General features: G+C 41.7%; 1 protein-coding gene across 5 annotated transcripts in view; it reads right to left on the bottom strand.

The window, feature by feature from the left end:
• Positions 1-508: 508 nt before the first annotated feature.
• KLHL1 (kelch like family member 1) overlaps positions 509-11,764 on the bottom strand; it is a 127,678-nt gene continuing 116,422 nt past the window's right edge. For 2 of the 5 annotated variants that reach the window (XM_028728394.2, XM_028728392.2), the window contains exons 9-11: positions 8,889-9,101; positions 4,733-4,907; positions 509-1,018 (exon numbers count right to left, since the gene is read on the bottom strand). In XM_028728394.2, the coding sequence (XP_028584227.2) occupies positions 959-1,018; positions 4,733-4,907; positions 8,889-9,101 (448 nt within the window). In that variant the 3' untranslated portion in view covers positions 509-958. Of the gene's footprint in view, positions 1,019-4,732; positions 4,908-8,888; positions 9,102-11,764 lie in introns of those variants that run through there. The other 3 variants (XM_028728393.2, XM_028728395.2, XM_028728397.2) reach the window with 2 other exon arrangements.

The following is an 11,764-nucleotide window of genomic DNA, read 5'->3' as shown; positions in this document are numbered from 1 at the left end:
ATGGAATTGCCTTAGAATTGCTGCATGTTATCTTTACATGATGTGATGAGCTGCCGTTTGCCTGTCTTCCACAAGCTTCTCACATGCAGGAAACGTGTAAAAGCATTGAAAGAGACAAGAATTCACATGCTTTCATAAGAAGTTAAGGTAGATTTGTGAAAGTGTTCCTTTGGATCTCCTTTTTTTTGTAGCAAAGTCCCATTGGGTCAAAAGGCTCAGTCTTCCCTCACTGTCGAGATGTTTCCCAAACACAGAACATAGCATCAGTGCAATCTCAGAGATGATGCATAATTCTAGTGGGAGGGACAGTCCGTTATCAGAGAAACAATCAATGTGTTGTTAGTGTTGAATCATTTCTGATGAAGAAAGAAGCTAAACCTTTCCAACCTTCATTCATTACTTTAGGAGGAAACATTATTCTCCCCTGTCTATTGTCTGAGTACATGGCAGAGAGCGTAAACCATTTCAAGATAAGGCCTTGAGAGAGAACGAGAGACAGAAAAATAAATCAGTTACCTACATTTTCTTTTAATAAAACTATGGTTTAAAAAGTGACAGTGTGCTATGACGGTTTCAGAGTTAAAATGTCTAGTGCTATGAAAACCATTCATTAAGCTGCTCCAGTCCTTTTGAAGAGTTGGTCTTGGGCATGGCTAGTTTGCTACGTCTGCATTACACAGCCTGTAGAGGAGTATCTGAATTTGCCCCTTTTGTGTTCATAGAGGGGCTCTTACAACAGCTGGTCGATTTTTCCTTGTTCAGCCACTGAGCAGTGTGTAATGACTGGAAAAGGCATCGAATCCTCATTATTTTTCCTCCCCATTTTAAACTTCTTCAAGTTGTGGTCAACAGAGTGCCGAGTGTATCTATTGATCCTTATGCTCAACAAAGTTTTGTTTCTTGTTTCTCTGACAGAAAAATCCACCTAGAAGTCAATAAAATCCACCGCTGACAAAAATCATGGCTGCTTTATGACTACAACACAGGCCCCAGCTCTTCCGATGTTCAGAGATGCCATCTGCAGAGAAGAAACAAATATCAGCTTCAGAGTTTACATTTGGGAGTGAAAGGCTGCAGTTTTATGGCATGTACTTCTGAGGTGTCAAAACAAGCAACTGCTAATTCAGCAACACATTATACAGGAAACCTAATATTGCTGCATCCTTCTAGTTATGCATGGAAGCATTGCATTAGTGGTGGAGTTATGAGCTGGAGTTGAAGACCCTGGCCTACTGCCTCGCCTCCACAACTGCTATGAGGGACATAAAGATCTACAGTATCTGCAAACTGCAGCTAACAAATCCTGTTCTCCGTTACTCATTAATAACCTTTTAAATTATGGAACTGTTACAGCTTCATACATGTATACATTAACTGTCTCCAAGTATTCCACAGCATTCAGGCTTGCTTGTTTTAATGTGCTGCCTTCTGCACTGGTAAGCAGATGATTTAACAAGACCCTGGTTAATGAACGTGTGTTTGTGAGTAGCTCTAGCGATACAGACTCTGCTGATCATGTTTCTCTGTATTGTAACAGGGTATAGGGAAAGGTTGATTCTCCCTCCATTGAAGTCTTCTGGGAAGATCTCCTGAAAATTTGGAACTGTTTTGCTTAAGGGATGGGATGGGATGCAAAGAGAATTGCAAGAGGGGGGAACTGACTTCAATTCAGATCAAGAGAATTCTTTTGCTGGCTTCTTGAAAAATATATAAAAAGAAATAAGTTTTATTTGTATGTGTTTTCATTAAATTTATAAGCAACGTTTTAATGTTCTCTACAGTTAGGCACGTTAAAAACAAATTGACAAATAAAATGAAGACACAAGTAAAAAGTGTACTTTGCAATGTGGAGTCTGAAAACTACAGCAAGCAGTAGTAATTTCAACTACAGTGGTACCTCGGGTTAAGAACTTAATTCATTCTGAAGATCCATTCTTAACTGTTCTTAACCTAAGGTACCACTTTAGCTAACGGGATTCCGCTGCTGCCACGGCCTCGGTCCTGTATACCTGAAGGAGCGTCTCCACCCCCATCATTCAGCCCGGACACTGAGATCCAGCGCCGAGGGCCTTCTGGCGGTTCCCTCATTGCGAGAAGTGAGGCTACAGGGAACCAGACAGAGGGCCTTCTCGGTAGTGGCGCCCGCCCTGTGGAACGCCCTCCCATTAGATGTCAAAGAGATAAATAATTACCTGATATTCAGAAGACATCTTAAGGCAGCCTTGTTCAGGGAAGTTTTTAATATGTAACGCTGTACTGTTTTTAACACTGATTGGGAGCCGCCCAGAGTGGCTGGGGAAACTCAGCCAGATGGGCGGGGTATAAATAATAAATTATTATTATTATTATTATTATTATTATTATTATTATTATTATTATTATTATTATTATTTCTGTTCTCATCCTGAAGCAAAGTTCTTAACCTGAGGTACTATTTCTGGGTTAGCAGAGTCTGTAACCCGAAGCGTCTGTAACCCAAGGTACCACTGTATGTGGAACTCTGGAACTGCCACTTTTTTCTCTAGAGCATAGTGAAATATATTGGTTTACATTCATTGCATATCATGTATCACATTTCTATTCTTGTGACATTTATACTTACTGAAATTGTTCCTATGATTTTGGGAATAGAGTGAATGATGAAATATAAAGCCAAAAGCTAAATCATTGACTTTCCAGGTCAGAATTACTTTCCTTCCTGCTATATAATTTATCTGCAAGAGGTTTGATTTCAAGAAATGCAAAACAGCACTTTAATAAATGGGCCACGTGCTCTTGCCTTTCTTGCAAGGCAGAATAGCTCGGAGGCACACCCTTCTTATATTCAGTAGAAACTGTCATCCACGTGCTATGATCCTAAATCACAATATGTAAGCTCCAGATTTGTAGCATTTACATATGGAGGAGAGGCAGACTTTTTAGCACAGTGGTGGGGAGACTTTGCCCTTCCAGATGCTGCTGAACTACAGCTGCCATCAGCCCCAGCAAATATGGTCAATGGCAAAGGATGATGCGAGTTTCAGTTCAGCAATATCCGGAGGGCCAAAGGTTCCTAACCCCTGTTTTACCAGATTCCCCTTCTCACATTAAAAGCTTGCGGCATGGACAAATGGACAGGCAAGTTGATGGGACAGATTATGTGTTAGCAATATAATTAATAAACTCCAGTCTTCTAATTCAAGCCTTTTAAGTGAGCTACCTTTAACTCCCTTAGCCTCAGCACAGACAGAGGTGTCTCCTCCATCCTGGCTCAGCCAGGACCCAGTCAGCTGAGCCAAGTCCAGTGGATCTTAAACTGGCATAATCCCTGGAAAAGAGGCCTGGTGGGAGTGGGACTAGAGAGGGGCAGATTTTCCAGGATCCAACAGGCTGGATCCAAAGGTCATTCAGCTTGGTCACATGACTTGGTGACCCAGCACAAAACACTATTTTAAAGTCTTCTGTTCCATCTGCCAGGCTCAGGCAGAGAGCGGCAGCCATGCTGCTGAATATGGTTTGGATCTAGTGCAATTTTATGCTGGTTTAATTTATGTCAGTTTCTTGTGTATGGGATTGCTCCCTTAATCATGTCTATTAAATTCAATGGGTCTACTCTGAGCAGAACTGGCATTAAATACCATCCTGCAAGCATACATAAAATAGTATTGAAATGAAAATAGTAATTACCAAATAATCCTACACTCATAAAGTTTCTAATAAAGGTTTGGGACACGTAGGAACAGAAAAGCTGGCACTTTTGAATTTGCCACAAATGTCTAGCAATTTTTAATCTGTTAGAATTCATAGTTGCCATATAGAAAAATGTCCTAACACTTCCCATAGGAACATATTTCTCTTCCTGTGAATTCAAGCTGAATAGTAAGTCTCTAAGGATGATACAGACCAAATGGATATTATTTTGACTTTTTGTTGAAAGTCTGCATCCTTACTCATGGGCTTTGTTGCCTGATGCAGCAATGCACACAACAGAAACAACAAGGGCACCCCCTTGTTTCCAATTCCTATTGTACTTTGCTTGGAGGCCACTGGCTCTTGGCTTCAAAATGTATGCCACAACTACCTTGGGAGACATTGCTTCAAATGCCAATTAAGCCAAGCATAAGCTCAGTGGGGTGCTTCAGACAGTCTGCTGTCTGCGAGACTGAATTTCCTGGAAGAAATTATGCCCTTCTTTGCTGGGATGTTTGGAGGGCAAGAACTGCAAAACATACTTACTTGGAAGGTGTCCCACTCTAATCAACGGGGCTTCCTTCCAAGTAAACATGGATTGGATCATGGTATAAAACTGAAATACTGGTTCAATGCAACAACAGCTTTGGAAAATAGTAACCGCAAACTATAAGTTGTAGCTAATAGAAAGTACTTTTTAAACGAACGTTATCTTTTGTACACAAAACATAAAACTGGGGGAGGGGGGAAACACCCTCGTCACAAATACAAACACCAGAGACTTGTAACAAACCCTGATGTATTTTAAAGCTGAAGTATTGTAAAAAATGAAAGCTAAAAAAGGAAATAAGGATTCCAATGAGAGATCTGACAAATAAGGTTATATGGATAACAAGATACTGCCATTTTATATAACTTTTTCTTGGTTTCTCTCTCTTCGGAGAACTCTTACAGTAGAGAAAGCTAAACAGCAGTTATAATTGCATAGCTGCGGGGATCCTCGCTGCCCACTAGTTCCAACAAGCCTTCTGTGAAAACTGTGCAAAACATAAAACCACACGACTACCTGTGTCCATTCATTAGTTTGGGGGTCGTATGACTCCATGGTGTTCAGGTATGTCTGCCCGTCATATCCACCTACTGCATACAATTTATCACCGAGGATACACACTCCAACAGCATCACGGGGCATACTCAGTGGAGCTACCATTGTCCAAGTATCAGTTTTGGGGTCATACCTGCACAACGAAAGGGAAGGTATATCTCATGAAAGAACATATTTAGCAATCCAGCCCATATTCAACATCAGCAGAATTATTCATTCATCATGAACTTCCCAAAATCAACCTCTTTAGCAAGGGGGGAGAGGGGTCTGTCTCTTGAGGTTCCTGCTCCGTGTTTGCAGTCATGAGACTGTTGTCTATCACATGACGGTGTATGTTTTCATTCCACAGTGTGGGAAGTGACAGAGACAGGATGTTTATGTTACTGTGTTCTGTGAAGTGGGACTGTTGTCCTTTGTTCTTTCTCTCTTTGCTGTCTAATGTGAAAGAGGAAGGAGCTAAAGCAGAATGCTCCGAGTGTATTATATGTGAATAAAAGTAGATTAGCCAAAATGCTGTGCTACTGAGTTCTGTTACGCAAACTGCAAATACTCTGCGGATCCCTAAGTGCGCTGATGCTTCATGGTATCAGTCGCTGTGATGTTCAGGCAGAAGAAAGCTTTTGAAGCTCCTGAACGATCGACCAGGAGGGAGAGAACATGCCATTCGGGCATGTGCCTCTCCCAGAGTCCTACAGGAGAGTAGGACGATCCTAACACTGTCATGCCAGAAACACTGAATTCACAAAGGTATCTTCACTAGGTTCCTTTCGGCCATTCAAGTGCTTTTAAAACTGGTTATTATGTACTACACCTTAAGTCCCAACCAGCCCTATTAGTTCACTGTTTAATCAAGTCCCTCCTCCCCTACTATCTATTACAGCAAGGCTCCATCAGAACCAGATTATCCAACATGCAATGCTGGCTCACCAAGCAGGGGTATCTCAGCGAGGTGTGAGAGCTTAGTATGTAGCTCCAAATTCTAGGTAAAGGCTTTTAAAACTCAGAATCCCCACTTCAGTTTACTCTTGCAACTCATATGGTGAAAGGTCTACAGGAATTTCAGTAGACAGTGTCTATCTGTGCCTGACAATTGGACCTAATCCTATCACTTATTCAAATGCCATGCATAATTACAATCTTAATGTAATCAGAAATTGGTTTCAAGCAATGGGTTCAAAGTATTGTAGGTTATAAATATCAAGATGGCTGATATGTACAAATTTGTAAATGCATCCCACATTTCCCTGCATGGGTGAATTCTGCAAGTTGATTCTGCTGGTGAGGTAACATTTACAATCTCTGAATCTTGAGTTCCAAACCATTTTGGGTAAGGAATAGAGTGATTAAATGCCCACTTCACTTCACAGTTGGCTACCAAGCATATTGAATTTGCTATATGCTTCCCATCAATATGAACTGGTTCATAGATACATCTTAGGACATTAAAAAATGTATGAAGTATGCAAACATCAAGTAGCACAGAATGTGAGCATCTCCAGTGGGTTAAATATTATTATTTAGTAAGATTTATCTCCTAAAAGATATTCAACTATTGTCAGTTTATATTAAATACTGATTGTAAAAATAGCTTCTACTTTTAATTCTCCATTAGGATTTAACTGGGTACCATTGTTTCCTGTGAAAGCACTTAAAGCATTTCTTTTGTTACTTCATTTGTTAAAACATTCTGTATGTGGAATGTTAGGCATTTTTACGATTAGCACTGTAATAAAAACTCTCAATATTTTCCAATTTCAAATTAATATTAATGAGAAGTTACTTTATTAGACTTTCATAACAATTATTTCACTATAGATGATGCTAGGGATTGTAAGGGCTTTTAACAAGTGGAAAGCTCAAAAACCTTTCTCCTTGCCTTCAGCTTGGTCGTTCAAATTGATTTCTTTTTGTATTCAGGAACTTTATGATATCTCCTGCTTCACCCTGGGGCACATCAAGTTATTACAGAGATGAAGCATGCAGCCATTTCTTTAGCAGAAGAAACAGCATTGCAAAAAAAGAAGGCAACATTTGAACTACTACACTAGTATCTTTTACATTCTGTTTTGGGGAGTTCCAAGTATTTTATTAGTCCCTTGCTACTTGCATATTAGAAAAAACAAAAGGATGGTAAAAAAAGGAGGTGGCATTCTTGTTTGGACTGTATTTTCTTTTTGTAGGTTTTCACCTTGATTTCTTTGTGGTTGAAAACGACAGTCCTACAAAAAGCACCCTATTAAGGTTTATTTCCCTCAGGCGTGTGGAAATAAAAACACACACTTGCTGATACTGATTGTAATATGTCCATCAGCCACAGCACTGCAATGGTCTTGAGGTCGATGCCCCCTTTAGTCTTAATTTAATGGAATATTTAACTATTTGTAACACACTGTTTTTTAAAACAAAAACTGTGCTTGCTTTTTGAAGGGGTAAGGTAAGATAAGATAAATAAACAAGTCATCTGATAACAAGTCAGGGGAACAATTCTATACGAAAGAAGCTGGCATGAAGGAAAACAAATGTAAATTAAGCTGGTGTAAAGCTATGCCAGAACAAAACTCACTCTCACTGAGCTGGCCTAAGCCTAGCAGAGGGGAAACAAGCCTTTATAATAGTGTTTGAATTACAGCATCCTTTCTGCTGGCTTAAATACATGTAACCTCTACATGTCTGAATCACCTTGCCGAAACAGTATTTCCTTTAACATAAGGTAATGCAGATTCTTTTATGTTGGAATTTATTCTGCAGAAAACTGCACGCAACACACAATTTATTGCCGGAAGGACTCAAGTGTTGGGACGAAGCTAAAAGTGCTCCTCCACTCTGCAGAACACAGCTATGCCTCTCTCGCCCTGATCTCGCCACTGCGATCCATGTGACAGTCACCTCCAGGCTTGATTATTGTAACGCACTCCATGTGGGGCTGCCCTTGAAGCTGACCCAGAAACTCCAGCGGGTACAGAATGCCGCAGCGAGACTCCTTATGGGGTCTTTGCCATGGGATCACATCCAGTGCTATACCAGCTGCACTGGCTCCCGGTGGAGTAGAGGATCAGCTTTAAGGTGCTGGTTTTAACCTTTAAAGCCCTATATGGCCTAGGACCCTTGTACCTACGGGACCACCTCTCCTGGTATGCCCCACGGAGGACCTTATGGTCTGCAAATAACAACAGCTTGGAGATCTCGGGCCCCAGGGAGATTAGGCTGGCCTTGACCGGCCTGGTGGAACGCTCTGCCACAAGAGATCAGGGCCCTGCGGGATTTGACATCTTTCCGCAGGGCCTGCAAGACGGAGTTGTTCCACCTGGCCTTTGGTCAGCCTGACTCCCCTTCTCTTTTTGTATAAGAACTAGTATGAAAGAGGCCTCCCAGCATTCTCACAGACCCATATAAGAACAGCGTAAACGGTTGGGCCTGATGAACATTTACAGTTCCCAACCCTAATCCTGCGGAAAGCCATCTAATTAGATTTTAATTTGATCCTGACTTGTTTTTAGGAGGTAATTTAATTATTGTTTGATTTTATACCAATGTTATATATTTCAAGTCAGCAGCCCTGAGCCCAGTCTCATCCTGGGAGGGTGGGATACAAATAAAAGTTTATGTTTATTAATATTATTATTACTATGCCCCAGATGTCAGAGAATGGGGTTTAGGTAATAGGTAGAGCAATGGTCTAATTACAAGGAAGTTTCAGATCAATTCTGAAAGAGAAGAACAAAGAGCTGACAAGCCAATTTTAACTTAAAGTATATAGCACAAATTATTCTGCGAAAGTGTTACATCTCTGTCATTTATTGATCGGCATAAACAGATTTTAGAAATATTTCCAATGACGAAATTAACAAGGGAGAAAAGAATATTGATAGCTTTGCTAAAAAAAAGGGGCTGTAATTATTGTACTTGGGAATAACTAATTTCAGAACAATGTTCAGCTTTATATATTGTTTTTCTTATTGCAATTAACCTGTAGCTGTTCTTTTAAGAGTTTATTTTAATAAATTCAAGCAATAAGACAACGAAATACATATTTATAGATCTAAGGATGTTTAAGGGAGGAACAGTCAAGTTTGCATTCAGAATCGCTACGTAAAAACACATACAGAACGGGTACCTTTCAACATAGTCCAGGAGTCTGGAGCAGTGGTTAGAGGCAGGAGCATCATGGCCTCCGACTGCATAGAGGAAACCGTCACAGGTAGCCACCCCAACGCCTCCTCTCCTTTTACACATTGGAGCACACATGTTCCATTTGTTTGTGTGGGGATCATAATACTCCATAGAACTCAAACAAGAACTTCCATCTCGACCGCCAACTGAATATAACCTAAAATAAACCACATACAAATTACTAAGCATAACGTACAGTGAAGGGACAGGTTACCCAAACCTGACTGTGTAGTCACCCCAACTATTAGGCCCCAAACTTCCCAAATTATTTCTTTAAGGATTCATTAGCTAAAATGCATTAGCTTGAGTTGTATAACACAAACCAGCTGAATAAACAAAGCCTTCTCCTTTATCAGTCCATGAAGGCGTAATAGATGGCCTTGTCAGTCCCGAGTAGAGATGGGATGGTGCATCCAACTTATCTTACCAGTTGTAACTATCCTGACCGAGCTGACGCACAGACCCCAGAAATGACGCTAGGATTGCCAGATAAGAGTACAGAAACAGTTTCTACTCATGCATGCTCAAGGATGCAAACTTTCGTGCACAAACTCATGAGGCTGGATTCCTGGGGAGGGGGACGGGGGGATTTGAAGGGAATATAGGTTGTATGTTTCTGCTCTTTAGTGTGCTTGCTGTGATCAATCACGCAGCACCTTTCTGCTGCTCCGGAAAGCAGAAATAAAAAAAACTCTCTGAACCAACCTTGGTGTCTGTTTGGCTCCTTCCTCCCTCTCGGGAACAACGCAGACCCAACCAATGGGAAAGGTCTGAAAGGCTACAACAGTAATAGAAACAAAACTGGGAAACATGTTCCTCCCCCCCCCCCCATCTACAATCTACATACAGGGGTGGATCTACTGTGAAACTAATGGAGCTTAAGCTCCAGGGCCCCTAATCCCAGAGGGGCCCCAGAAGCGACTTAAAACATTGCTGAAAGGTTTTGGGGCTACTAGACCCAAACTGAGTTGCACGACTCATACTGATTCATTTTTTCCCTTGTATATATTTCCACAGTTCTGAAGCTTGAAAGCCTCATTGCTGGTTGCGAAGGGGGGCCCATGGCAGTTCAGGCTTTGGGAGGCCCAAAATGGAGGTCAGCCACTGCACTCATACAATTCATACGGTAAAAATGTGTCAAAACCATATGCTGAATAGCTATGAAAAGAGATTTTAAAAACAAACAAACAAACCCTTACATTTCTGCATACAAAATTCACCCATTTCTCATTTTTGGCCCTTATACAAACTGGGGTTTCTTCAAGCCTCTTAATAGCATCGTCTTGTGACAGATTGTGCCATTTCAGCTCTATAAGAATCAGTACATGAGTAATAAGATGACCAGTTCAGCATTAGTGGTGATGTGGCATTGCAGAGCGGGTGGGGGCTGAGGTTGAGAGGGAGCGGGTTACCTAAGGCCACCTCCTCAGTTTGTGGTGGAGGTGATCAGAACTGTAGCTAGGTGATCTTGCAGCCCTGGCAGAACCGTCCAGATTGCGCCCCCTACCCACGGACAAATTAGCTCTTCTTTCCGCCTCTCCTCCAACCCCCCCCCATCCATTCAATTCACCCTCTGTTTAAAGCCATTTCTTATGAAGCAATAATCAATATTTATATTTATGGAGATATTTTTTAGCTGGTTTTGCCCTCCCCCCCCCATCGCCTGTGTGCCTGGCCACTGCACCACCCCCTAGCTACAGCCCTGGAGGTGATGCAAACCAGGAATTTCCTGATTCATCACTGGGGGAGGGGGCAATCCTATGGTAAGCTCAGCTGGCATTAAGTCCCCAAGCCAGCTCAGCCAAAGATAACACCAGCATATTACTGAAATTAATGGGGCTTACTTATGAGTAGGCATGTACTAATGGTGCTTACTTATGGTGTAGACACACACTACACCAACACTCAATTTGAGTGTTTGTCGCAGAGCATTAATACTCTTTTATGCGGGTGGCGCTGTGGGTAAAAGCCTCAGCGCCTAGGGCTTGCCGATCGAAAGGTCGGCGGTTCGGATCCCCGTGGCGGGGTGCGCTCCCGTTGCTCGGTCCCAGCGCCTGCCAACCTAGCGGTTCGAAAGTACCCCTGGGTGCAAGTAGATAAATAGGGGCCGCTTACTAGCGGGAAGGTAAACAGCGTTTCCGTGTGCGGCTCTAGCTCGCCAGAGCAGCGATGTCACGCTGGCCACGTGACCCGGAAGTGTCTCCGGACAGCGCTGGCCCCCGGCCTCTTGAGTGAGATGGGCGCACAACCCTAGAGTCTGTCAAGACTGGCCCGTACGGGCAGGGGTACCTTTACCTTTACCTTATGTTTGTGAGACATAATTTCTTACAGACTGCCATTTAGGATTGGTTTATACATAGAAATCAGGGGTGGGGGTGGGAATTCTTTAAGACTACTTAGTATTGCGATGGTAAAGTGTTCAGTAACTAAAATTCCAAATCCATTTGGAAGCTTGCTCCAGGGCAAATAAAACATAATTGGTTCCACCCCATATAAGTGCACATGAGAAAATTATTCTGATTGCAGTCTAACAATGTTGACACACTGAATGCATTTCTTATAAGAATTCTATCACAGCTTGTTGCCTGTTGTACACTGCCTAGAGAATAATAAAATTTATAGAAATGTGGAGCATTTTAAAGTCCAAGCACTGAGCAATTTGGGATGCAAAACCTCCGATCAGTGAAAGAATTATTTACTTGGAAGCTTTTATAGTCCTAAGTACTTCATAAATTCTCAGCTAGTTAAATGTATATTTAAAGTTTCATTGTTAATGAAGCTGTATTCTCCTCCTCCTCCTGTATCTTATGAATGCATGGC

This window comes from Podarcis muralis, chromosome 4 (genome assembly GCF_964188315.1).
Source record: "Podarcis muralis chromosome 4, rPodMur119.hap1.1, whole genome shotgun sequence".
NCBI lineage: Eukaryota > Metazoa > Chordata > Lepidosauria > Squamata > Lacertidae > Podarcis > Podarcis muralis.
Note: the sequence above shows the minus strand (reverse complement) of the source record. Positions and strands in the feature narration are given on the sequence as shown.